We start from the raw sequence: 27,661 nt of genomic DNA, 5'->3' as shown, positions 1-27,661 counted from the left end.
TTGTTCAATAAAGTTTGAAAAGACGCAGAACGAGGCGGTGTTACAGTTTTAGTGTTCCGTATAAACACAAACCTAATAATCAACAGAAAAGCATAATCGTAATCATTTTCTAAAAAAACATAAACAATGAATTTAAACAATTTGGTGTTTCAAAAACAGTTAAACCACAACGGTGCCTCTCAGTTTCGAGTACAAGTTTAATACTTTATTTCGACATTTGTTTCCACCCGGGCAGACGGGGAGGCTGCACCGGAAGCAGCGTCAGGCCGGAAGCAGCAGCCTCCTCTTAAAAACATGGTGGTTCTGCTGAGAGCCTGCGGAGGGATCCGGTCCTCTCGACAGCTGCTGGGCGAGTCTCTGGTGCTGGCCCGGTCCGCCCCGGCCCGCTGCTGCAGGCCGCGGCCCCGCTGCCCCGCAGCCCCGGGGGGGCGGTTCTACAGCTCTCAGTGGGGGGAGGAGCCGCCCAAACAGAAGGTTCTGGTGGTCGGAATCCCCAACCCCTTCATCTGGGTCCGCAAGAGGATCTACTACTTCCTCATCCGAACCTACTTTGACAGAGAGTTCAGGATCGAGGAGTTCACGGAGGGAGCCCAGCAGGTGAGAGACACCTGGGTGGGGGGAGAACACTCACCTTCAGGGGGGGAGCAGGGCTCCCAGCCCAGGGGGGGGGCAAGCATTCTAGATGGGCCCTTGTGGCCTAAACATCCCTGTTAATTTAACAGTGTTAAAACATCATCGCTAAGAAGAAAAAAGCCTAATGCAGACTTTAAGATATAGGTATCAACCTGGAGATAAACAAATGACATCCAGTGATGGGCGGTCAAACAGCAACAAACAATATAAAGGTCATATATCCAACAATGTTTTTTTTTAACAATATTTTTTTATTGAAGTTCAACAAGCATATCAAAACTTATGTCAAATTTACAAACTTTTTTTTTTCCACATATATATACACATATATCCCCTAAAACAATCACACAAACAGTAAAAAAAAAAAAAAAAAAAAAAAGATAAACTAGACATCAAACTAATGAAGTGCTGTAAAATTTAAATTAAAAAGGCAGGATCATACATTCACATCGCCAGTGTAAGTTTTGTTATTCAGTGTTATCCATCTCGTTGGTCAAGAAAGACATAAATGAGTCCCAAACATCCATAAATCCTTTCTGTTTACCCATGACTATATAAGTCAACCTCTCCAGACCAAGACCCGTCATCGGCTCCTTCTTCCACAGTCCAAGTAATGGTAACATTATGACAATGTTATCAGAAATAATTAATATTATGACAGCTTACCAATGATCAGAGGTGTCTTCAGTATTCACATTCATTACTCAGGTAGAAGTATAGATACTAGAGTTTAAAAATACTCCTGTAGAAGTTGAAGTATCAACTAAAGTTTTTTACTCAAGTAAAAGTATAAAAGTAAAAGTAATGTAATGGGGAAAAAAGCAATTAAGGACAAAAGCCATTGAAAATGAATGCATGTTAGTATAATGCAAATATATTAAAGAACCATATCTGTGTACTATTGTGCATTAACATGTGTTTCAGACAGTACGTGCACATGCAGCGATTCAAGCTGGTTGGAGATCATTTGCACACATCGTACTGACTTTTAAACTGCATGTGAACACCTTAAGCCAGTCAAGTCAATCTGATCAAACCGGATTCATCAACCCGCTTGCAGCACCTAGTCGCAACCGCCTTGTTAATGCCATGTGTACGGGGACATGGATATTACAGTCTGCGCATGCTCGAGAATTTCCCCCGGGTGGGGTTTTCCCCCGGGGGAGGGGATTCACCCGGAAGTGAAAGGAGACGACGCAACGCTGCTCAGTAGTAGCTCCCTGGGGTGTCGTGTGACTGCTTCAGGGGTGTCGTCAAAATATTTCCTATTCTGACATTTCATATATAAATACTGTATTTTCGCGACCATACGGGCGCCGTGTGAAAAGGCATAGCCTCAGTCTTGTGTCATATTTCTGTATTTAAAACACACACGGCGCACCGACCGAAACGGCACACACACAAGAACACACACACACACACAAGCACAGGAGCGTGCGTATTTAAAAATACAGCGGGAGCAAAACTTTGTTTGATTGTAGGCTACTTTATTTCAGTTTTTACATTAATCAAACCCATTAAGTCTCATCCTCTGTTTCTGCATTAAAGAGCTCCGCTAAATCAGCTGTGCCAGTCCGAATTCCTCGCTGTCAGAGTCACGTTCTGTGCCGTGCGGTGCCTCGGAAATGCACGCTTTTGCAAAAGCTCGCAAAATAATCCCAGCAGACACGTTAGCCCACGCATCAACAATCAATCTGCAAACTGTGGCATAAAAAAAACAAAATACGCCGTACCCTACGCCGTAGGCTCTGCGTCGATTTAACGCGGACCCAAACCGGCAGACAGAAATCTCTAAATTTCGGAGCAAATTTCTTAACAGGCGTAGCTACAACTGTTAGATTTCATCTATTAAACCAACATCTTCCTAAATGATTTATTTCAGCCGGCGTGATTCTCAACAGAGCAGCGTCCCAGAGAGAGTTTCTCTCCCGGGGCTGACGCAGCAGCTTGACCCGGCGGACACGTCTCTTCTCGGGCTGTGAGCTGAGGCTGCTCCCCGGGGGCGGCGGCTCTTCTCATCTCCGAAAACATCGGGTCAAATTTCTTAACAGGCGTTATTTGGATAAACTGAGCCCCGGTTGGGGATCTTAAGGTTACCTTTATACCTGGAAAAAACATTAAAACTTAATAAAGTGCCATATTAACAGCGCTACAGCTGAAATTAAAACAGCTTTTGGCTCTCAGCTTCCTGATCAGGTTAGGGATGAAAACGAGGGGGAGTAGGAGAAATGGGACAGGCACCTGGGCCAAGTGCCCTAGATCTCAAGTGCCCTAAAATATCCCCCTTCTTTTTTAGGGGTTAGGGAAGAAAAGAAGTGCGAGTGGAGAAAAGAAGGGCGAGTGAAGGAGAATTGGGATTGGCCCTTAGAATGCACTTTTTCCTTTCCTTGTTGTTAAGCGGATGTCAACCGGAAGTGGCTCTTTGTTGAAATGGTTACCATGGTTACCTCGGGTACAGCGCCACCTAGCGTCACGGAGTCAGCCATGCTCTGGTTACAGTGGTTTATTCAATCTGATTCAGTCTGATCTCAGAACAGCATGTGTGATCAGACAAGTTGATCCAATCTTCTGCATGTCATTATCTGATCAGATCTCCAACCACCTTGAATCGCTGCATGTGCACGTACTGAGAGAGCAGCAGATATTCAATTCAATTCAATTTTATTTATATAGCGTCTAATACAACAGATGTTATCTCTAGACGCTTTCCAGAGATCCAGAACATGAACATAAACCCCGAGCAATTATTATATAAACAATGGCAGGTAAAAACTCCCATAGTGGGAGAAAAGCCTTAAGCCAAACAGTGGCAAGAAAAACTCCCCTTTAGGAGGGAAGAAACCTTGAGCAGGACCAGGCTCATAAGGGGGGGCCCTCCTGCCGAAGGCCAGATATGATGACTAGTTGCCTATAAGTAATGGTGCAAAAAGTCAAACTTCAGAGGCATGTTATCATTTATCCTAACCTTTATTGGAATGTACATCCAAGTTTAGTTGCAGGAATCTGAGGCAACGGATGTAAGAACAAAACTGGACAAGAACATCTGAAACAACCAAATTCACTCTATCCGGATGGAGCAATTTAACTGAATAGTTTTTTTTTAGGCCGAAATGAAATAGAGTAACGAGGCTGTTTTTAAAATGTAAGGAGTAAAAAGTACAGATAATTGTGTGAAAATGTAAGGAGTAAAAGTAAAAAGTTGTCTGAAAAATAATTACTCCAGTGAAGTATAGATAACCAAAATTTCCACTTAAGTAAGGTAACAAAGTATTTGTGTGTAGCAGGGCGAGTGCTACGGGGGCCCGACCGACAGGACAGAGAGGACACAGGGTTCTCGTGTAGAAACTCTTTATTTAGATACACCGCCACACGTGCACAAGCACCTTTTCCAACAGCAGCCGACGTGTTTCAGCTCCTTCACAGCAGACTCCTCCCGCAGCAGCTGTGCAGCCCTGCCTTATCAAGGCAGGCAGGGTGGAGAGGTTGATGGGACACACCTGTGACCCATCACCTGTGATTGCTGCTCCCCCACCCTGCCACATTGTACTTTGTTACTTGACACCTCTGCCAATGATGGTTTCATCATCCAGCGGTGGACAGAGAACCACAACAAAAAAAAAGGGGGGGGGGTAGCACATTGAACGATCCAAAATACAAAAACCTTTCAATCACTTTGCTCTTATCAACGCCAAAGTCCCTCTGGATTGAGAGAAAGGTGAGGTTTGATAGTCAGGCCTCATCTATGCAGCCTCATCCTTAAAAAGTCTCAAATTCCATTTTTGCTAAAATAAGGCATTTAAATGTCTATGTCTAGTTTATTTCATCGTTTTGAGGAGAATCTCCTGCAGATGTTCTAAATCTGTTGCCAGGTCGGGCAGGTTTCGGCCCAATTGGTCTGAAAAATGTATATTCCTTTTCTTTTCCTGGTTTTTACTAAATATTTAGGAGAAATTATTAACAAAAAAAGTTTCCATTATGGCAGAGAAAAGTAGAAACTTACACAATAAACTCACTGATTATATACTTGCTTTAATCTACTCAATTTTATTGTAGTTTTTGTTTGGAGCCTGAACTTTTTTTGAGTTGTATAGTAATGTGAAGATGAAATGTATTACGCATTTAATAATTTATGGTTTTAAGAGAACGTAAGATTCAGGCTGGTTTTTCCTTATTTCGGTGGGTTTTACGTTGCATTTGGGCTGGAACCTGTCAGATCTGGCAACCTCGACCTCAACACTGGGTTTCTTAATGACTCGTCTTTTTGGTCACAATCACTTTGCTCTCATTAATGGCGATGTCCCTCTCGATTGAGAGCAAGATGAGGTTTGATAGTCTGGCCTCATCCATGCAGCCTGGAGAGAGTTTTTAATCATTTCAGCTGCTGAAACTCAGCATGACTTTCCTGCTTTAAAGGGGACCTATTATGGCATTTGATGTATATTTTAAACAGGCCTTGAATGTCTTAAAAACAATCTAAAGCTTGTTTTTTCTACATAAATCAGAAATTCAGCCTGTGGGCCCTGTCACTAGTTTTACCGCTTCTAACCTCCTTCTCTATGAGGGGTTATGAGGGGGCGGGGCTATGATAATGAGGCTCTGCACTGATTGGCTGCCTGAATGACGTGCAGCAGGAGAGAGGACACAAAGCCTCTCCGGGCTGAAGAGCAGCGGCTCCGTACACAAAGCGTGTCCCATGCGAGGGAGTTTCAATTCAATTCAATTCAATTTTATTTATATAGCGTCTAATACAACAGAGTTGTCTCTAGACGCTTTCCAGAGACCCATACCCAGAACATGACCCCCGAGCAGTTATTACATAAACAATGGCAGGTAAAAACTCCCCTAGTGGGAGAAAAACCTTAAGCCAAACAGTGGCAAGGAAAAACTCCCCTTTAGGAGGGAAGAAACCTTGAGCAGGACCAGGCTCGTAGGGGGGGACCCTCCTGCTGAGGGCCAGACTGGTGGGTCAGGGACGGCAACAGCACAGCAGGCAGGTGGAAGCAGCAACGGGATGACCAGGGGTGGGGACCGCAGGCCAGCACGCAGCTCCCGAAGCTCCGGCCCAATCATCAGGTCCCAGGTTGGGGTGCAGGGTCGGGGAAGGGTTGAAAAGGGGCAGGGCCAAGGAGAGGAGTCTTGACGGACAAACCTTCTCCCCCGCCTGCCCGGGCTGTTACCTTGCCCCCCTCACTCCCACACTGCAGGTTCCGGTGTCCGGCAAAGGATGCTGCAACATGGACAAAAGGGAGAAAAGGGAGGAGAAGGGGGGGCCAGCACAAAAACTACAGGAGCGACTCTGACACACTAAAGTTTACACTACCTAGAGATTTACCAACACCAGCTAGAGGTTTACTAAACACTAACTATAGGCTTTACTAAACAGAAATGTTTTAAGTTTATTTTTAAAGGTGGAGGTGGTGTCAGCCTCCTTAACCCAGATTGGAAGTTGGTTCCATAGTAGTGGTGCCTGATAGCAGAACGCCCGCCCTCCAAATCTACATTTGGATACTCTAGGAACTACGAGTAAACCTGCACTCTGAGAACGGAGAGCTCTGACAGGAACATAAGGCACTATCAGGTCTTGCAAATAATGCGGAGCTAAGCCGTTTTGGGCTTTATACGCAAGTAATAAAATTTTAAATTGGATTCTGAATTTTACGGGTAACCAATGGAGCGACGCTAACACTGGAGAGACGTGGTCTCTCCTGCTGATTCCTGTCAGCACTCGTGCTGCTGCATTCTGGATCAGCTGGAGCCTATTCAGCAAATTACTTGGACATCCTGCTAACAACACATTACAGTAATCTAGTCTAGAAGATACAAACACATGAACTAGTTTTTCTGCATCACTCTGCGAGAGGATTTTCCTAATCTTTGCAATATTACGGAGATGGAAAAAGGCTATTTTACAGACCTGATTGACATATGGTTTAAACGACAAATCCTGATCGAAAATAACACCAAGGTTTCTCACAGTTGCACTGGAAGCCATCGCAACACCATCTAATCCCTTCCTAAGATGCTCTGGACCAAGAATGATAACCTCTGTTTTATCTGAATTTAGAAGCAAGAAATTTCAGCGACAAAATAAATTCCATTGCTCTATTTTATAATTTTTTTAAATATTTTTTGTATTGGACTGTCCTAACTGGCCGCGAGTTTAACGGTTTCAGTGTGGACAGAGAGAGTTTAACGGTTTCAGTGTGGACAGAGAGAGTTTAACGGTTTCAGTGTGGACAGAGAGAGTTTAACGGTTTCAGTGTGGACAGAGAGAGTTTAACGGTTTCAGTGTGGACAGAGAGAGTTTAATGGTTTCAGTGTGGACAGAGAGAGTTTAATAGTTTCAGTGTGGACAGAGAGAGTTTAACGGTTTCAGTGTGGACAGAGAGAGTTTAACGGTTTCAGTGTGGACAGAGAGAGTTTAACGGTTTCAGTGTGGACAGAGAGAGTTTAACGGTTTCAGTGTGGACAGAGAGAGTTTAACGGTTTCAGTGTGGACAGAGAGAGTTTAACGGTTTCAGTGTGGACAGAGAGAGTTTAACGGTTTCAGTGTGGACAGAGAGAGTTTAACGGTTTCAGTGTGGACAGAGAGATTCCGATGTCACGCAGCTCGACGTGATAGTCTGATGCTCGCATGCAGTTACACGGTGTAAACGGATCTTAAGCCTGAATTACCGTTCTGCGTTAAATCGACACGTACCCTACGCCGTAGGCTCTGCGTTGGTGTAACGCAGAACCATAAATCAGCCTTTAGTTCCCTGAAGAGGGAACGGGTCACCTCGTCTTCACACTAATTCACACAGGAAGATTTAATTGAATTCTAAACAGTTACACCACAGTCTTATGTTACAAGACAAATGAATCATGTTAACTGTAAAGAAATCACAACACTGAATGTTCACAAATGGCGACTTTATTGTTAAAGAAATAAAAGAACATAAGTTGTATATAAATAACATGTACGCACTATTGCTGGCTCAAGGAAGGGCCGTGCGTCTTCTGAATGTCTCGAACAGATTCAGTTGCTTGGAAGATCTGAAACCATAAACAGAAGAAAAATGTATTACGGTACTAATAGAGCTCCGGTGTTCCCTAACACTCCGTTAGGGAACACTGGAGCACCGGAGCTGCTCACCGGTCCGGTGAGTGCTCTGGAGCTAAGCTAAATACTTAGCCCATGCATACTTGTAGACAAATATAAATAACATAAAAAATAACGTCACTTACCGCTGACTCGTGTGCAGTTGCTGAGTCCGTACTGTGAGCACTGATCCTTTTATGAGGGTAAGTGTCGATGCAAAACCTGATTATTACTGTCTCTCGGTGCGGAAAAAGCCACCGCTTCGAAACAATAGAGGAGCTCCAGCCGGCTGAGCTGGTTGTGGGCGTGGTGTCAGCAGCGGAGGCCAAACCTCTCCGCCTGTCGTGACGCCACCATAGGCGCAGATTCTGAACGGCTCGTAGAAGTCACATCACACTGGAAGGATCCTCCGGGCGGGGTGAACAGACACTGCAGAATTCGGTTGCTAAATTCCTTTTCTGAGTTGGCAGGCTGAGGGGAGACCACTTTATATATGTTAAAACAAGAAAAAACCTGTTTTTCATAATAGGTCCCCTTTAAGGCTCTGATGTGACAACTGGCTAAAAGTAAAGCGTGAATTATGGTTCTGCGTTAAAACAGACAACATGCGCGCACGTAACCATGCATGACAGGCAAACACACACGGGGAGAAGGGACTATTTCTTTTATTTAAATTTTTTAAACAACTTTCCTCAGCACACTTTTTTTTCCTCTTCGGTGTGGCCTCCCACGCAGCAGTGGGCCCGGGGCGTGGGCCCCCCACGCAGCAGTGGGCCCGGGGCGTGATATTTTACCCCAGCGTGCTTGAAGGTGAAGGTGCTTGAAGATTTTGAAAATGACTCTTAAAATTGCTTGAATTTGACCTTGAAAAATGTGTAGGTAGGAACCCTGTATTTTATACTTATTATCAATCCAAAAATAGTGATTACAAAATTGATAAATTTGGGGGGTGTAAGAATGCTGAGATTCATCCTGCAGCAGCAGTGAGGTGATTAATATCTTACCTGATGCATTAAGTGATATTATTTGATAGGATGTTACTGGACTATCAAATTATGCTACCCCAGAAATATTGATTTTAAATTAGAGCTTAACCAGCTAATTTCAGGAGCAGGACCACGCCCCAACCACGCCTCAACCACGCCTCTTCCGGCACCACGCCTCTCTGGCATACCTTCAAATACTAACCTAAACCTCAGTTCCTCTTCGCTCTCGTTCTTTGCACCAGAGCCAAAAAAACGTCAAAACCAGCACTTGTATCTCGAAAACTCTTACCTTTCAGACATGGATCTCGTCTTGCTGTCGCCATCAGACGACGACCTGTTTTCAGGTGATCTCCAGCAAGTTTCGAAGGAGGAAAGCTCCTCAGCCTCCGCCGTGCCGAAACACTGCTCTCCCGAGCTCGACAGCCGCCCAGGAAGCCGGCAAGCCGGCCAACTTCTGTCTCTTCAGCCGTCCACATTCCACCCGGTTCATCCCTTCTGAACATCCGGCATTACTGCAGCCCACCGTCTTCCAGCCTTTCCAGCCCACCTCCGCCATCGGAGGGAAGAGGACGCGGACAATCCGGATCAGCTCATAGCCATCGTTGCAGGTCCCCAACTCCTTCTCCCACGAGGTTAACTCAAGCTCCGCGCCATTGACCCGACGACACAGGCTGCGCAACGCGCCGGAGGTCCCAGCGTCATCACGCTCCGGCGAGAAACCCAGACGGCAGGCCTTCTGCAAACATCTCGGACCGTCGCCACCCTCCAGAAAACACTCCGGGATAAAAGAATCCCTTTTCACCGCACGGATAACAAAGCTAAACTTTTCAACCATCTCATGTCCGCCTGCCATGCCAACAGCCCCGCGGACACCAGTTCACTTCCGGATGACGTCAGCACGCCAACTCCGACGGCGCGCCGCGACGTCAATGCCCCCATTAAAGGGCCACTCCAACTAAACCCTCCGGTTCAAAAGCAAAAAACCAATAAACGGAAGCAAGGTCAAAAAATAGCCATCGGAACAAGAAATACAGGTAAATCACCTACTTCAGCAGGAGCACACAGCCTCATCATTCCTGGACCTTCCACCTCCCATCCGGATTTCCACCCACACCAGCAGTGTCCTCCCTCCCTCCCAAAGGTCCCTGGCACCGGGATGCCAGCGCCCCCTGCCCACCTCCAGCACCTACAACAGCTAACTTCAGCCGGGGTTTCTGGCACCGAGATGCCCGCACCCCCCGCTGCCCACCTCCAGCACCTAGCCCACCTCCAGCACCTACAACAGCTAACTTCAGCCGGGGTTACTAGCACCGGGATGCCAAAGCCCCCCGCTGTCCACCTCCAGCAATTACAGCAGCTAGATCTGGCCGGGGTTTCTGGCACCGGGATGCCCGCACCCCCCGCTGCCCACCTCCAGCACCTATCCCACATCCAGAACCTACAACAGCTAACTTCGGCCGGGTTGCTAGCACCCCCCACCATGCCCTTCCAGCAGCCTCAACTGCCAGCGGCTGAAGGGGCTCTCTGCACCGGATTGCCAGGATCCTCTGCCTCCCAGCTCCATCAGTTCCAGCAGGTTCCCTCGGTTGGAGCCACCGGCATCGGGATGTTGGTACCCGGCCTCCCTCCCCCCGCATTTCAACCCAGTTTCCTTCCTCAACCCGTTCCGGCCCCACAGGCAACTACACATTTCACCCTGTCCACAGCTAATCCCGCCGTCCGTCATCCCAATGCTTTCGCTTCCCGCCCTTCTCCAGTTCCGGCCAACCTGCGCAAACAAATAATAGAGGGTAACTACATTAATCTCGCACTCCTCCTCATGCCTTCCCTCCACCAACCACCCGCGGACAGACATCTTCAAGACCATGAAGGGTGCCTCCACCCGAGAGGAAAGTCATCCACTCGTTCCAAAGAGCTCACACCAACCGAGTTTGCATACGCGTTCTCTCTTTACAGAGACGTCATGTGCTCCACCTTTCCTTTACGTCGCCAGGAACTGGACGACTATCTATCCAGTATCCTCAATCTGGCCCTCGGCTTCAGAGGCAACGGCTTTTACCTTTACCACATCCACTTCGCTTCCGAAGCTGCAGCTCGCCTTCAGCAGTTCAACGAAGCCACATACTGGGGCACACTGGACACCGAACTGTATTGCCGCATCTTCGCCGCCCGCACAGCCCTAACATGCTCTTTGTGCGGTGCCCCTTCGCACCCAGCTTCATCCTGCTCCATTCCTGCCCTCGCTGGGCCTCATTCCACCCGAGCGAGATCTTCAGCTTTCTCCCGGTTGTCGTCAGCAGCGCCGCCAGCACCCTTACTTCCAACGCACACATCATCCACCCCATCCGTCAGCATTCCCATAACCAAGGGCATCGATGCTAAAGGCAGGCCCATCATGCATCAAGGAGGCCGCTCCATTTGCAACAACTTTAACGACACCGGCTGCTATATGTCCCAGTGCCGCTTCCTCCACGTCTGCTACTACTGCGGCGGCGGACACGCCCGCCCCGCCTGCCCGCACAACCCAACTTCGCAGAAACTAGGTGAGCATCTTTCTACACCTATCAACATTCCCGCTTTAGGGGTGGCACTTCGCAACCACCCTAATCCGTGCTTCGTCAAGTTAAAGGGTTCAGTGAAGGTTTCCACCCCGGCATTATCTCACTTCCGTCCTCATCTTTCGAATGCAAAAATCTACTTTCCGCCATAAACGAGCCGGAGTCAGTCGATCGCTTGCTCGCCAATGAAGTTAAAGAAGGCTTCATGATCGGCCCGTTCACTCATCCCCCCTTTCCGAACTTTCGAATCAGCCCCCTCGGCATTGCAACCAGGAAATACTCAGGAAAGAAACGCATCATCGTCGATCTCTCAGCGCCTCATGGCAGTTCCATCGCAAGCATCAATAGCCTGATTCCAAGCGAAGACTTTTCCCTTCACTACGCCACCATCAATCACGCCATCGCCCTCATTAAACTCGCCGGGAAAGGGTCGTGGCTCTCAAAAGCGGATATCACCAGCGCTTTCAAGGTTCTCCCTATTCACCCAGACTTCTGGCAATACTTCGGCGTCCGCTGGCGGGGTGCATACTACTTCGCAGTCAGGCTCACCTTCAGCTGCAAGAGCAGCCCCAAACTTTTCGATACCTTATCAGAGGCCCTCTGCTGGATCCTCTCCAACAACCACGGCATTCCTTTCCTCGTCCATCTCTTGGACGATTTCCTCATCATTACCCCTCCCTCATCGCCACCCGCTTCTGGCCTGGTCACCCTGACTTCCGTTTTCTCCGAACTCGGGGTTCCATTGTCCGCCTCCAAAATGGAGGGCCCCTCCACTTCCCTCGAATTCCTCGGAATCACTTTCGATACAGATCTCTTTCAGGCTTCTCTTCCAACCGAAAAGCTCAACCGAATCAGTCTTCTCATTTCCAATTTCCTCTTAGCCCCAGGCTGCACCAAACGCCAACTCCTCTCCCTCCTAGGCCACCTCAATTTTGCCATGCGCTTTATTCCCCAAGGGCGGGCCTTCATCTCCCACTTGCTGTCCATCGCTTCCGCTGTTCCATCTCTCTTGTCTCCCATCTCCCTAAACAACTCGAGCCGTGCCGAGCTTCGGCTCAACCTCCTTGCCACCTGGAATGGGATCACCTTCTTTTATGATGACCAACTGGCTCACCCCCACGATATCAATCTTTACACCGATGCTGCCCCTTCAATCGGTTTTGGGGGTTTCTACGATGGCAGATGGTTTTCAACAGGATGGCCCTCAGAGCTTGCAAACGAATATTACACGGCTTCTTCTGCTCTCTACGAGATCTATCCCATCACAGTGGCCGCCATTCTCTGGGGCCCACGAATGGTCTCGCAAGTCCATTCTCATCTACTCAGAGAACCTTGCAGTAGTAGACCTAATCAATAAAGGACGCTCCAACTCCACATCCATCATGGTGTTCATGCGCCGCCTAGTCTGGCACTCAGTCATACATCAATACATCCTCCGTGCAGCACATGTCCCCGGTCACTCCAACACTCTCTTTCTCGTTTCTCATTCCAGAAATTCAGAAGCTTGGCCCCACATGCAGATCCCTCTCCAACACCGGTTCCTCCTTATTCTGCGTTGACTTTCAACGTATAAACCCAGCCCTAAGACCTCTGGTCGTCGAATCCCAGAATGCCATCATCAACAGCTTATCACACACTACCTTGTCATCGTACTGGACCACCTGGAGAAGTTTCCGTCAATTTCACATTAGACACAACATAACCTTCCCATCGTTTGACCTCATCACCCTGTCTAGCTACATCACCTACGCCCATTCCGTGATGGCTATTAAGATACAGACCATCAAAGTCTATCTTAGCGGTATCAATTTTTTCTCCAAGCTCTTAACCGGCAGTCCAAGCCCAGCCTCTAATCACCCTCAGGTTACCGCTCTCCTTAAAGGACTTCTACGTCAAGAACCAGCCCAGAATCCACGCCGCCTTCCCCTTACTGCTAATTTGTTAGCAACATGCATCCACACCATCCGCTCCGGATACAGCACCCCCCATGTCACTCAAACCCTTGAAGCCATGTTCTTACTTGCCTTTTATGGCTTCCTTAGATGCTCCGAATTCACTGCGACCACCATCCACTTCAACCGACGCCGCTACGCATGCATCTCCGACCTGTCTTTTTACTCTGACGACATCATAGTCTTCTACCTGAAGCAAACCAAGACCAATCAATCAGGTTTACCAACACCAGTCTTCTACTTCAAAGACCAATCACAACTGAATACTTTCGAGACCCTGGCCAACTACTTGTCATTCCGGAAATCACAAAGCACGTCTTCGACAGATCCTCTTTTCGTGTCCGAGTCAGGACACGTCGTCACCAGATTCTGGTTTCACCATCACTTCCGTCAGATACTCTCCTTATCCAGCATCTCTCCCACGCACTACTCCGGTCACTCCTTTAGGATCGGAGCCGCCACTTCAGCCTCCCGCAACGGCATCCCAGAGCACCTCATACAGCTCATGGGCCGTTGGTCCTCCCGAACCTATCATCGCTACATTCGCTCCGATCTTAGCGACCTCAGATCCGCTCAGTCTCATCTCCTTAAGTAATTGGTTTTGGGGGTCCGTCGTTGCCCGGGCGCTGCGGCGGATTCCCTACCAGCTTCCCCACAACGCATTGACCGAACCTCGGATCGTCATCGCCATCATCTCTCAATAAATCAATTAAACGTATCTCGTTGATGGCGTGGTCCTTGCTAGTGAATTGGAGCTTAACCAGTGAATTTCAGGAGCAGGACCACGCCTCAACCACGCCTCAACCACGCCTCTCTGGCATACCTTCAAATACTAACCTAAACCTCAGTTCCTCTTCGCTCTCATTCTTTGCACCCCTCCCCCCCCACCCCTTTCTCTCCTCCTTCTTCCCTCTCTTTCTCTATCTCATAGAGTCCTAGGGGGTCCGTCGTTGCCCGGGCGCTGCGGCGGATTCCCTACCAGCTTCCCCACAACGCATTAACCGAACCTCGGATCATCATTGCCATCGCCATCGTCATCGCCGTCATCATCGCCATCGTCATCGTCATCGCCGTCATCATCGCCATCATCTCTCAATAAATCCATTAAACGTATCTCGTTGATGGCGTGGTCCTTGCTAGTGAAATGGATAATATGGGATGTTGATCCTTCAAAATACACAACCCATGACATGAATTGCATTACACTTTGTGAACATTATACGATAAAGAGGAAGAAAAAAAACAATTATTTCGCTTTATTTGATATTCGCAGGTCATTAAGACTCTTAAGATTCTTATTTACAATGACGGCCTGGCAAGAGACAAGGATCACTTGGGGGGGAAAAAACATTTCAACAACCGGTGTTCTGTCGATTTCTGCTGCTTTGTCGAAAAATGCTACCGCCGCATAAACAGATAGCGTCTAACGATTTTTGCTACCCTATAAAAAACTGCTACCAAATGGTTTTATACCTTTTGTAGAGCTAGAATTTTACTGTGTTTTACTCCCTAGCCCGCGGGCCTCATGTACAAAGACTTGCGTGGATTTCCTACTGAAACATGGCTTACGCTTAAATCCAGAAAACGTCCAAAACGCCCAAAAAATCCAGATGTATGAAACTGTGCGTAGGCATGAATCCAAGCACATTTCCTTTGTACATCCCAATCAACGTGGAATTGAGCGCACATGTAGGAGTACCAGACTCCTCCCTGTCCACGCCCCATTTAAATATGCAAATGTATTTAAATAGGCCCTCGAGGGCGGGTGTCCCTGCAGGTTTTAGATGTTTCCCTGTTTAATTGCACCATGATACAAGGAGCTGTGTCATCAACAGAACTATCCAGACTTTGATGACAAGCTGGTGACGATCATTAATTAGAATCAGGTGTGTTAAAGCAGTGAAACATCAAAAACATGCAGGACACCGACCCTTCTGGGATTTATATTTTTTTTTTATATTCTTTATTTCATTCAAAAAAATAAAATAACTAAATACAAATACAAATGTTCTTAACTTGTGAATGAAAAGCAAGCAGAAAGAAGAAGAATGTTATCTGATCTGCCCCTTTTTCCAAGAAATAACTTCACAAATATAAATTAATCATATAATCTGTACATTAATGGAATGAAAATGCTTCCTGTTAACGTACACATATTCATCCAGTGATGGTGCTTTTATAGCAATGTGTGTGCAGTCGATAGCTCCGATTACATTAGGAAAACGCTAAAACGTCAGATTTTCAGATTATGAAGCTCAAGAATGAGATCAAGTCATATTTAGGCAGAAACAACTTTTCATTAACTGTATTTGGCCTTAAATCAATTTTTGGCAAGGTAAAAAGACCCATTTTCATGGGAGAAATCAGATTCTGGCAGGCAATCACTTTTTGGCACGACACCAGCAATGCATGGCTCCTCGCCGTGTCGCGCTCCAAGACCGGCCGCAGCTCCGCGCACAGTTCCAAGAGGATCGCCCTCGGGAACCTGAAGCGGCTGATGAGCCAGTCGTCATCGTTTGCCAGTAAATCCTCTCGCTCTCTAAATATTCTTTCTCTTCTTACTGCGCCATTTGCGATATCTTCTAACACTGCCAAAGCTGCCATTGTTGTTAACGGTATTTTCTGCACCACTTTGCGCATGCTTTTATATCCACTCGTGTAATTGCAGACAGGTGAATGTGTTAATTGTTCATCAGTGTGTCTCTGATGTGCACATCACTCTAAGGGCTAATTGTTTTTCCCAGCATCACCTCTAAGGGCCTGATTTACTAAAGGTTTGCGTGCGTAAAAACGTGTGCAAACTTGACAGCACCCGCAAACCAATGTGCAAGCTGATCTACTAACAGCGTGCAAAGAATAGCGTGCGCAAAATAACACACACTATTCATTTAGTACTTTTGCCCTGATGAATAATCAATATGGGGCGTATCCGGCAGAACGTGCTAAATACTGGGAGGGGAAAATGCAAATTGGTCCATTTACCACGCGCAATGAGATTTACCAAGCCTGAAAGTTTTTGCGGGGATTGTGATTGCGTCTGTATTTAATACGTTCAAAAGGAAGGTGCTAATCTGCACAGCATGACGAGGATTCTCCACATGCAAAAGGAGAAATATTTTATTTGAATGTTAAATCGAGTATTGTTCAGCAAAAGGTTGCCACAGGAGGCATCTTAATTTTTTTTATTTGTGATAATAAATAAATCACGTGTTTTCATGGAGAAAAAAGTGTTTCTTATTGTGCGCCATAAATATATATAATATAAACTCCTAAGTATGTGTTTGTGTGAGTGTGTATATATAAATATATTGAAGTGTCAGTGTGTTGTTTTTTTTCTTGGTCTACTTATCATTGAATATACGAGGGGGTGCTTTTCACGGCAGGGGTGCTGAATACGGCACAACAATTAGCCTCTTCCACTAATATCTCTAACTCTAACTCGTCAAATTTCATTTTGCGCTTGTGACTTGTGACTGTGCTTTCCATCCAGACTCTCCATGGCGCAGAGTTTGCGCTCGCAAACGTAAGACACGCAACACCTCATTTAAATACTGCTGTTTGCACCTGTTATCAATTGCGCACGCAATCTTAGTTGATCACCCGCAAACCACACAACAACAGCACGCGCAAACTTTTTCAGTGCACACGCAATTTAGTACTCTTTATTTAGGATCTTAGTAAATCGGGCCCCAAGTGTCGCCAACGGACCAATAGCTGTGGAAACGTGCGTACGCCAGCCATGAAGTTGGCGTCGGGCACCGCACATTTCCACGGTCATTTCACTCTTGATTCATCTGAACGTTTGCGTGGAAAAGGGCGTACGCCACGTTTTTGTGCGTACGCACCCTTTGTACATGAGGCCCCAGGTCTTTTTCCCCCAGGTGGTAAGCAGCTGTTAGTTGTGTTGTTTGGTGTCCTGACAGAGACCTGTGCTCTTCTCTCCCCCAGGCCTTCTCCCACGTGTCCAGGCTGCTGTCTCAGTGTCAGTTTGAAGAGCTGGAGGGGCTGCTGGCTAAAGATGTGAGTGTGTTCATGTAGGTGACACTGCTGACATTACCCCACACACGTCATGCTGCCAAGGCCCAAACCACCTTCTACTACATCAGATGACGTATACAGCTAGGTTCAGAAGACAGTGACAGAGGTTTCCTCATCTTGCCTTGTGTACACCACAGTGGATTCAAAGTGTAGACATTCAGCTTTAACTTAAAAATTATCACAAAAATGTGGCATTTCCCATTTAGGAATTGCAGCCAGTTTAAGCAAAGCACCTCAAAAGTGTTTGGACAATTGACTGAATAAAGGTTAACTGCCCCGGTGCAGTGCATTCTCCCATTACTTCCAGACCAATGCTGCAGATAAGAGGTATGGAGGTGATGGCATGTGTTGTGTGGGCATGTGGCAGCTGTTTGGGTGGAGCTACCAACATGTCTGAGGAGATTTCAATGCATGTGAAGGAGGCAGGGGGCTGAAAAAAGCAACATAAATCTATACCAGACAGCAGAACCTTAGGTATGGTCACATCAACAGTTTGCTACATTCTTGTCAAGAAAGAGAGCACTGGTGAGTTAATCCATGTAAAAAAGGCCAGAAAGACCGCTGAAAACAACTGAAGTGGATGATCACATTTCTAAGGTTTACAACAAGGCAAAAACCACAACTGCAGCAAGAATTCTCAACAAAATGTAACACGAACATTTTATTCATTATTATGTTCATTTGCCAAAATGAACATAATCAGTGCATAGTGAGACAAGTCCAGCAGGCCAGTAAGCATCGTCACTTCCTATCATCACTGACTACGTTTACATGCAGTCACAGTTGGGGTTATTGCTAATATTCCGGTTACTGAAATAATATAATATAATATTCTGTTTACATGGTAATTAATCATTCAGGATATCTGGATCAAACCAGCGACGCACTGCTCACTCCTCAGGTTAAGGAGGAGACCTGAGCTCAGTGCAGGGCCCTCCCGGGGTTGGTAGAGGATGGCAATGCACAGGACTGTCAGTAGGTAGGAGCACGGGGTGGTAAAAATGGGAAAAAACCGGGATAAAAATATATAAAAAAAAAAAAACCAGCGACGCACGGAGAACGTCATGACGCAATTACCCTCATTTCCACTTCTTCTTCCTGTATCCAAATTCAAAACAAATGCTGCTTCGCGCAACTTTTCTCTCACCTTCTTGTAAATCTTCTATCCCGGTACTTTCTAGCGTCTACAAATGCAGAAATGTTCATATCCTTCATTACATTTATGAAGTGATTAGTCTCCTCCTGGTCTTGTGTTTCTCCGTGTTTATAAGAACTTCCTGGACTCAAAAGACCAGGATTCCTTGTGAACAGAACATGTGCAGAAAACAAATTCCTGTTCCGTTTGATGGGGATATTCTGTTTGGTGTTTACATGACCCAATATTCAGGTTTTAAAAGGAGTAACCCAGGGCTCATATTGGGGTTTTTAAAAACCCCAATTCAGGTTATTCAAAGGGGTTATTGGTGTTTACATGGCCCTGAAAATTCTGGTTATGGCCAATATTCGGACACACAGAATTTTGGATTTTCATTTATTGCCACTTCTAATCATCAAAATTAAATGAAATAAACATTTGAATGCATCAGTCTGTGTGCAATGAATACATATAATGTACAAGTTACACCTTTTGACTGCAATTACTGAAATAAATCAAGTTTTTCAAAATATTCTAATTTAGTGGCTTTTACCTGTAGAATTTTTACAAAAATAACTTGTTTAAAGCAGCACAACGTAACTTTCAGCTTTTGTTGAGTTTGACGTCTCCTTTGGACAAAAGCGGTGGTGCTTTACCAGTAGTGTGGCAGGGTTCCTACCATGCTCCTCAAAGTTACATAGTCCAGTGAAGGTGATACAGACCCCTCAGACCAGGACAGAGGTTCATTAAACCTGTTGGAAGTTGATGTTCCATCACAATGATGATGATGAAATATTAGATTAAGGTGGAAAAGTTACGTAGTGTCGCTTTAATACAAGATGTAAGCTCTATCATAAATATAATATACGGTAACTATGATATATAATATATCTAAGTATATAAACATACAAAGACAACGTGATAAAACACCAGAACACACACAGCTGCTGATCTTTAAACACAGTCTCCACTTTTATACCTCCAATAAAGCATTTCTTTCTATTTCTTCTTAAATGGTTTTATGTTTGTACATGGTCTGTTGTGAGGTCCAGACCCCACAGCTCCGTTTTAAACGGTCCAACCGTTTAACGTGAACAGACGGGGATGCAAATGTGCACGTATGAGTGTACACTCAGGGTTCTGAGAAGCATCACATGTGGAGCCTGTTTGCTCCTTTTTTCATGTTCAACTCCTTCTCTGTGTTTTCCAGCTGATCACAAAGCTGGAGGAGAAGTGCAGCTCTTTGCCATCCAACTACAAGAAAGCCCTGTTTGCCGATGTGGACGAGATCATGTACACGACTCCTGGGGACGTGGGGATTTTCTACGATAACAACGGTAAGCTGATGTTTCCCGCTGCACTGCAGAGGCTGGTCCGTCCTAATAAAGACTGACATGCACAAAGAATCATCTGGGGTCTCGTGCACAAATAATGGCTCAGCTTTCATGCTGAAAGATGGTGTACGCCCAAATCTGGAGAAGTACGTATGCAGAGAAACTTTCAGACATGAATTCCTGCTTACGCTTGTTCGCATTTCCTTGGTACATCCCAACTGACATGGAATTTCATGAACTAGTAGACTATAGCAGTGATTCTTAACCATAGGGCCGCGGCCCACACTTGGGCCGCGAGCGCCATCTAGTGGGCCGCGAAAAAAATTCAGTTTTGTACGTGTGGGCCGCGAGGGCCGCGGGACTGCATAGCAACTCCCGACCAAATGAGGAGAAGAAGATCCTCAGCTAGCTCTAGGTGTAATAGTAAGAGAAATTGTGTGTATTTATAGAGAAAATCCTTCATTTTGCACAGAGTAGGTTTAGATCCGCCAGGATCAGGGATCGATTACTTGGGTCTGCGCCCAGAGCGAGCGAGCGCGGCATGATCATTTATCCTGACTCGTCCGCGCAGCCGGGGAGGTCGGTGCCGCTCGGGCGGTGGGCTCATGGATGTATTATAGAAACGGGTGGGCTCCATCGTTACTGCTGAAGGATTGTACATGTAGATGTGTCTGCTGGACTGGACTGTTGTTCGGGCTCGCAAAAGCATCGGAAAGTGACTCTGCTGCAGCGGTCAGAGAGCTGCGGGTTCTGCCCGGCCGTCTCAGCTGATCAGGCTCGGATGAAATCCGACACGCGCAGTCCTGACAACTTATTAATGTAAATAAAACTCAGTAAGTTACTTAGTAAGTAATTAGCTTGACTCTTACAGAGATGAGAAGCCTAACAGGTGGAAAGGGAAGTTCAACCCGGAATGGACAGATTCATCCTGGTTCAGTCTTCACACTGGGACAAAACCAGTGTCTCATACGTTCAGAGACCGTGGCGTTCAAAGTGCGAAAGTAAAACGCCACTGAAACAAAACACAAAGTTTTTCATCAAACATATCCACTCAAGTCTGAACTGAAGTCACAGAAAATAAACTGACCATCTTAAACATGTTTGGGTCCACATACAGCTGTGAAGCAGCTTTCTCCACAATGAACATAATTAAAACTAAATATCGTTCCAGGTTCATCAATGATCACCTTCTCATGTGCGAGAACCTGACACCATCAAGCCCAGATTTAAAGTCCTGGCAGGAGAAATTAGAGCTCAGTTCTCTCACTGAACAACAGAAAGTGGGGGCATAAGATTAAGGGGAAGAAAGAAAAACTGCAAAACTTTTAAATTGCTAAGATGTGTTTATATTAATTTATTATAAAAATGTGTTGAGACAACTAACAAAGAAAAGGGGAAATTCAAACTGCTGGTAAAGAAATAAAATAAGATAGCATTTGAAAAATAAAATAAAATCTTATTTATTTATTTTATTTTTAAGAGAAAAAAATGTGTAATTGAAGTTACACATGTTAATGGGCAAATATGTACTTTTTTAATATAACAGTCAGATGCAGATGTTGATACAACTATGAGGCTACTTGAATATATATATATATATATATATATATATATATATATATTTATTATGATGTTCTGGACCTTCGCTGCTATACAGTGTTAATATTTAACGGGCCTCGGGCCACTCTGTACTGAAAAAATTGGGCCCCAAGGTCAGAAAGGTTAAGAACCCCTGGACTATAGTATTCTGCAAATTATGTTTAAAGCTCATAAAAAAACTTTACCAATCAACATTCAGAAAAGATTTGAAAAAAGAGAAAGCAAGTATAACTTAAAAGGAACAGAGATTTAAAAAAAAACCAAGATTCAGGACTAAATTGATGGAACGTTGTGTTTCTGTGAAAGGAATCAGTTTATGGAACAATCTGAATAAAGAAAACAAAGAATCCAAATCAAACATTACATTCAAAAGAACAATTAAAGCCTGTATGTTAAGTAAATATAAAGAAATATGTTAGTTAAGTTTGATTGACATACCCATAGACGGCGGTTATTTTATTTTATTTTAGTTTTTTATTTACTTAGTTGTTGTTTTTATAATTTTTAGTTTATGTTATTTGTGCTTTTATTTCTTGGAAAAAGGGGCAGATTAGATAGGATTCTTCTTCTTTCTGCTCCCTTTTCATTCACAATTTATGAACCTTTGTGTTTGTATTTGTATTGAATTGTTATTATTTTTTGAATGAAATAAAGAATGAGATGAAAATGGAATTCAGCGCACCACCTGCACCACCTGCACCACCTGCACCACCTGCACCACCTGCACCACCTGCACCACCTGCACCACCTGCACCACCTGCACCACCTGCACCACCTGCACCGCCTTGTCTCTTTCCATTAAAACTGTACATATAAATATATGGCAATAATTTCACAACAAAAACATCATAAATGAAGAAAAAGTTGACAGAATGTGAAGTTAATGAACGTGTATGTTGAGGTGGAGGGAAGAAAAAGTATTTTATTCTGTAGTATTTCCTTCGGTGTGAGTAGTAGTAAAAGATAATATCTAAGTGTGTGACTAAGGCTGGAAACCAGCAGGATTTAACATCGCACCAGAGCCACCATAAAGACAGAAATGATCCCACGTCAACGTCAACGTAAAAGTACGGAGGAGTATCGGAGGAGGAGGAGTATTTTTTTATTGTGCACTTCAAGAAAAAAGTCGAAATGTCGAGATTAATGTTGAAATACAATTTCAAGAATAATGTCGAAATTTTGTGAATAAAGTCGGAATTTCGAGAATAAAGTTGAAATACAATTTGGTGAATAAAGTGGAAATGTCTGCTCTGGTCCATCAAATCCAGTTAGGAGAGCGATTTAAATTGTGCCTATTTGAGCTTCTGTTTTTTTTCTCTCCTTTGTATTTAATATGAATCTGGTTTATGTAATGACCTGTTGGCTCCTTGTTTTCCAGGGAGGAAGTTTGTGAATATCCTGATGCGGTTCTGGTACCTGACGAGTGCTCAGATCCCTGACGACAGCGTGAAGGGCAGCCACATGTTCAAGGTGACCATTGGAGACGGAGAAACCGTCAACAAGAGACTGCTCAGCGCCATTTATGAGTGAGTGTAATATTCAACTGTCGGCATAGCAGTGACAAACAAAAAAACAACTTTGAGATCTCTTTATTTATTTGTTCTACAGATTCCAAAGGGATTTTACCAAAGGAGTTCCTCCAGACTGGATAATTACGAGGGTAGAACACTCCGAGCTTCTGGATTAAAGGGTTGCTTTTAAACAAGTCACAAGTGGAACTGTCAGTTTTTTTGTGCTTTGATTAAACCTGAGTCTAAAGACTGAGACCAATCCTCTACTGATCAGAGCTGAGTCCAATCCAAACCATGCAGCTGTCAGCTTTTTAAACTAATACGCAGTCTAAGTAAGTAGTAAGTAAAACACACTTAAGGCATCTCTTGGTATACTGTACATATTCTTGGTATACTGAGTTTTTTCGCTTTCTTTTTTGTCCAAATTGATTTCATAAAACCTCCATGAAACACTCAGTGAAAAGCCAACTACACCCCAGTTGCCAGCTGCTCCTCTGCATGGTAACAGGAAATAACACACATTTAATGAGTTTTAACTCTCGTTTATTAGCCAGCAAGTTTCCTCAGGACTTTTCCTGCTAGCATTTTAGCTGCATCAGTTTGTTCCTGTATAAACAAGATAAAGGTACGACATGAACCGATGACTCTGGATTATACTTGTTGCACAAAAGGAATATTGAAATCGATGTACATGTCATATAAAATGCAATATAAATAAATAATAGAATAAAATTATACAAAAATGTGAGGACTCAACTGTGATTTCCATGTCTGAATTCAGCTGATGGGTAAGTGTGTGATCCGTCCTCATGTACGATTCCAGCAGTGTTGGGCAAGCTACTAGTTACTCTAACATTAAATGAAGCTTAAAGGAGACCTATTATGGCATTTAATGTATATTTTAAACAGGCCTTGAATGTCTTAAAAACAATCTAAAGCTTGTTTTTTCTACATAAATCAGAAATTCAGCCTGTGGGCCCAGGGCCGGTTCTAGAAAATGATGACTAGGGGTGCATTTCAGATCAGAGGGGGTGCACATGCCTGGCACGTTATTTAACACTAAATTATGCATTTTCCCATAATTTCAAGCGGAATAATAATAGCAAAACAACAATATTTGAAGTGTATTTCAAGTGCATTTTTGCAGCAATATCGCTGCAGAACAAAGAAAATGCTACATTTAGTCTGGACTACCTCACCCATCAGACAATCTAGCAACAGAAAATAAAACATAGCAACAAAAATAAATTTAACCATAAATATACAAGACTGTCTCAGAAAATTAGAATATTGTGATAAAGTCCTTTATTTTCTGTAATGCAAAAATGTCATACATTCTGGGTTCATTACAAATCAACTGAAATATTACAAGCCTTTTATTATTTTAATATTGCTGATCATGGCTTACAGCTTAAGAAAACTCAAATATCCTATCTCAAAAAATTAGAATATTCTGGGAATCTTAATCTTAAACTGTAAACCATAATCAGCAATATTAAAATAATAAAAGGCTTGCAATATTTCAGTTGATTTGTAATGAATCCAGAATGTATGACTTTTTTTTTTAATTGCATTACAGAAAAATAAAGGACTTTATCACAATATTCTAATTTTCTGAGACAGTCCTGTAAACTTGCTTGCGTGGTTGTGCTTGAACAACTTCCGAATATCCATCGTTACTTTGTGTTAACAGAGCAGCAGAGAGCAGAGTCTTGCTGGTGCAGGAACGGCTGGACGCAGATGAGTGACGGACACTGGCTGATTTATGGTTCCGCGTGGCACCAACGCAGATTACGGCGTAGGATACGCGGTGACGCGAATGTATGGTGCGCGTCGCCGCGTATCCTATGCCGTAGGCTACGCCGTCGATTTAACGCGGAACCATAAATCAGGCTGACGCGCGCGCATTTGTCAGTTTTCTTTTCGTCTTTTCAACTGAGCAAACACAAAAACTGAGGGTGCAATGCTGATGCACCCTCGTAGAACCGGGCCTGTGTGGGCCATGTCTCTAGTTTTACCGCTTCTAACCTCATTATCTGTGAGTGATCCTTAGGGGCGGGGCTATGATAATGAGGCTCTGCGCTGATTGGCTGCCTGAATGACGTGTAGCAGGGGAGGGAACAAAGCCTCGCTCCGGGCAGAGCAGCCGGCTCCGTACACAAAGGGTGTCTCATGCGAGGGAGCTTCTGCGACAAAATCAATTCCATTGCTTTATTTTTTTGTATTGGACTGTCCTAACTGTCCGCGAGTTTAACGGTTTCAGTGTGGACAGAGAGAGTTTAATGGTTTCAGTGTGGACAGAGAGAGTTTAACAGTTTCAGTGTGGACAGAGAGAGTTTAACGGTTTCAGTGTGGACAGAGAGAGTTTAACAGTTTCAGTGTGGACAGAGAGAGTTTAACGGTTTCAGTGTGGACAGAGAGAGTTTAACAGTTTCAGTGTGGACAGAGAGAGTTTAATAGTTTCAGTGTGGACAGAGAGAGTTTAACAGTTTCAGTGTGGACAGAGAGAGTTTAATGGTTTCAGTGTGGACAGAGAGAGTTTAACAGTTTCAGTGTGGACAGAGAGAGTTTAACGGTTTCAGTGTGGACAGAGAGAGTTTAACGGTTTCAGTGTGGACAGAGAGAGTTTAACGGTTTCAGTGTGGACAGAGAGTTTAACGGTTTCAGTGTGGACAGAGAGAGTTTAACGGTTTCAGTGTGGACAGAGAGAGTTTAATGGGACAGAGAGCGTCCGATGTCACGCAGCTCGACGCGATAGTCGGACGCTGGCATGCAGTTACACGGTGTAAATGGATCTTAAAGCCTGAATTACGGTTCTGCGTTAAATCGACGCGTACCCTACGCCGTAGGCTCTGCGTTGGTGTAACGAGGAACCATAAATCAGCCTTTAGTTCCCTGAAGAGGGAACGGGTCACCTCGTCTTCACACTAATTCACACAGGAAGATTTAATTGAATTCTAAACAGTTACACCACAGTTCTTTACTCCGATTCCTCATCATTTAATTTCTGTAAAGAAACTGTAAAGAAATCACAACACTGAATGTTCACAAGTTGTATATAATAACATGTATGCACTATTGCTGGCTCAAGGAAGGGCCGTGCGTCTTCTGAAGGTGTCGTTGAAGCTTCAGGTGCTTGGAAGATCTGAAACCATAAACAGAAATAAATGCATTACGGTACTAATAGAGCTCCGTAACACGGAGTAACACCGGAGCTAAGATAAATACTTAGCCCATGCAAAGATCGTACTTGTAAACAAATATAAATAACATAAAAAATAACGTCACTTACCGCTGACTCGTGTGCAGTTGCCGGGTCCGTACTGTGGGAACTGATCCTTTTATGAGGGTAAATGTCGATGCAAAACCTAATGTTTACTGTCCCTCGTTGTGGAAACAGTCACCACTTCCAAACAATGGCGGAGCTCCAGCCGGCGGAGTTAGTTGTGGGTGTGGTTTCAGCAGCGGAGGAGACCGAGGCGTGGTTTGCATTTTGCTCACGTAACGAAAATGCGCAAATCTGAACGGCTCGTAGATCCACATGACACTGGACGGCTCATCCGGGCGGCTGTACAGACACTGCAGAATCTGGTTGTTTCCTCCTCCTCTGAGTTGGCAGGCTGAGGGGAGACCACTTTATAAATGTTAAAGCAAGAAAAAACCTGGTTTCATAATGGGTCCCCTTTAACCACATCAAAGCTTTTACATTCAGAAACATAGCAAGCTAAGCTACAGAAAAATGAAAGTAATTAGTGCAACTACATCCAAGCATTTTACTAAATTGAACCAACTTCGTGCCAAATCAGTGTTATCTTACTGATCAATTACTGATCAGAAATTATTTTGGAAATGTAGCTTGTCTAGCGCCTACACGCTACCGCGCTAAGTGATCAATAAAAGAGCTTAACTACTGAGAAGTTACTTGATTCAGAAAACACCGATAAAGGGATATGGGTATGGGGGGATACCGATATGGGGCACTGGCGACGCAGACGGTGAGGTGGTGAAATGAAGCCAGATTTGTGTCATACTCTTAATGTCATACTGTTAATGTCATCACATATCAGACTTATAATATAATAGCGCTGATCGTGTCCCTCTGTGTGTGACGCTCAGCGTCAGTCAGGACTCGCTGGTGCTGCAGCGCACGTGTCCTGCACCGCGCAGCACACGCCGGGCCGGTGTCGTGCCAAAGAGTGATTGCCTGCCAGAATCCGATTTCTCCCCTGAAAATGGTCTTTTTACCTGCCAAAAATTGATTGAAGGCCAAATACAGTTAATGAAAAGTTGTTTCTGCCACAGATCTGTCCATGGCACTCACGGCGCTTAGCGCACAACGACGTGCTGCCACTCACTCACTTTATTTTATACTATTTATATACTATTTAACTAGTCTGGTGGTTCTGACTATGTCTCTCGGCTGGCCTGGGAACGCCTCGGGCTCCCCCCGGAAGAGCTGGAGGAAGTGTCTGGGGTGAGGGAAGTCTGGGCATCCCTGCTGAGGCTGCTGCCCCCGCGACCCGGTAACGGATAAAGCGGGAGAAGATGAGTACTATTTATACTTTTACTCTGACCACCAAATAATGTGGTTTTCCTGCCTCCACCTCATCCACAACATCTCCATTTCAGTCTCCATGAAATTTAGTGGCACGGTGGCTCCACACGTCTCATTCATCCTGACGCAGCAGGAACAGACTGCAGGTGGCGCTGCGCATGCTCAGCAGGCTCATTCATATGCAAATACAGTCATCATGTAGTTTGCATTGCCCATTCATGGTATAATATGATAGAGGGCGGGGTATGAGGTGAATTCACCAGCGCAACCTTCCAGCTG

General features: G+C 44.9%; 1 protein-coding gene across 1 annotated transcript; it reads left to right on the top strand.

The window, feature by feature from the left end:
- The first annotated feature begins 268 nt into the window (after window positions 1–268).
- Window positions 269–23,635, top strand: maip1 (matrix AAA peptidase interacting protein 1). The gene is made up of 5 exons (XM_061724325.1): window positions 269–597; window positions 17,159–17,230; window positions 19,594–19,720; window positions 22,695–22,842; window positions 22,925–23,635. Exons 1-5 carry the CDS (start codon window positions 295–297, stop codon window positions 23,001–23,003), a joined length of 729 nt encoding a protein of 242 aa, XP_061580309.1. The 5' UTR covers window positions 269–294; the 3' UTR covers window positions 23,004–23,635.
- Window positions 23,636–27,661: the final 4,026 nt, after the last annotated feature.

The sequence above is a fragment of the Cololabis saira genome, chromosome 6, assembly GCF_033807715.1.
Source record: "Cololabis saira isolate AMF1-May2022 chromosome 6, fColSai1.1, whole genome shotgun sequence".
NCBI classification, from domain to species: Eukaryota; Metazoa; Chordata; class Actinopteri; order Beloniformes; family Belonidae; genus Cololabis; species Cololabis saira.
This window is presented reverse-complemented; position numbering and strand designations above follow the sequence as displayed.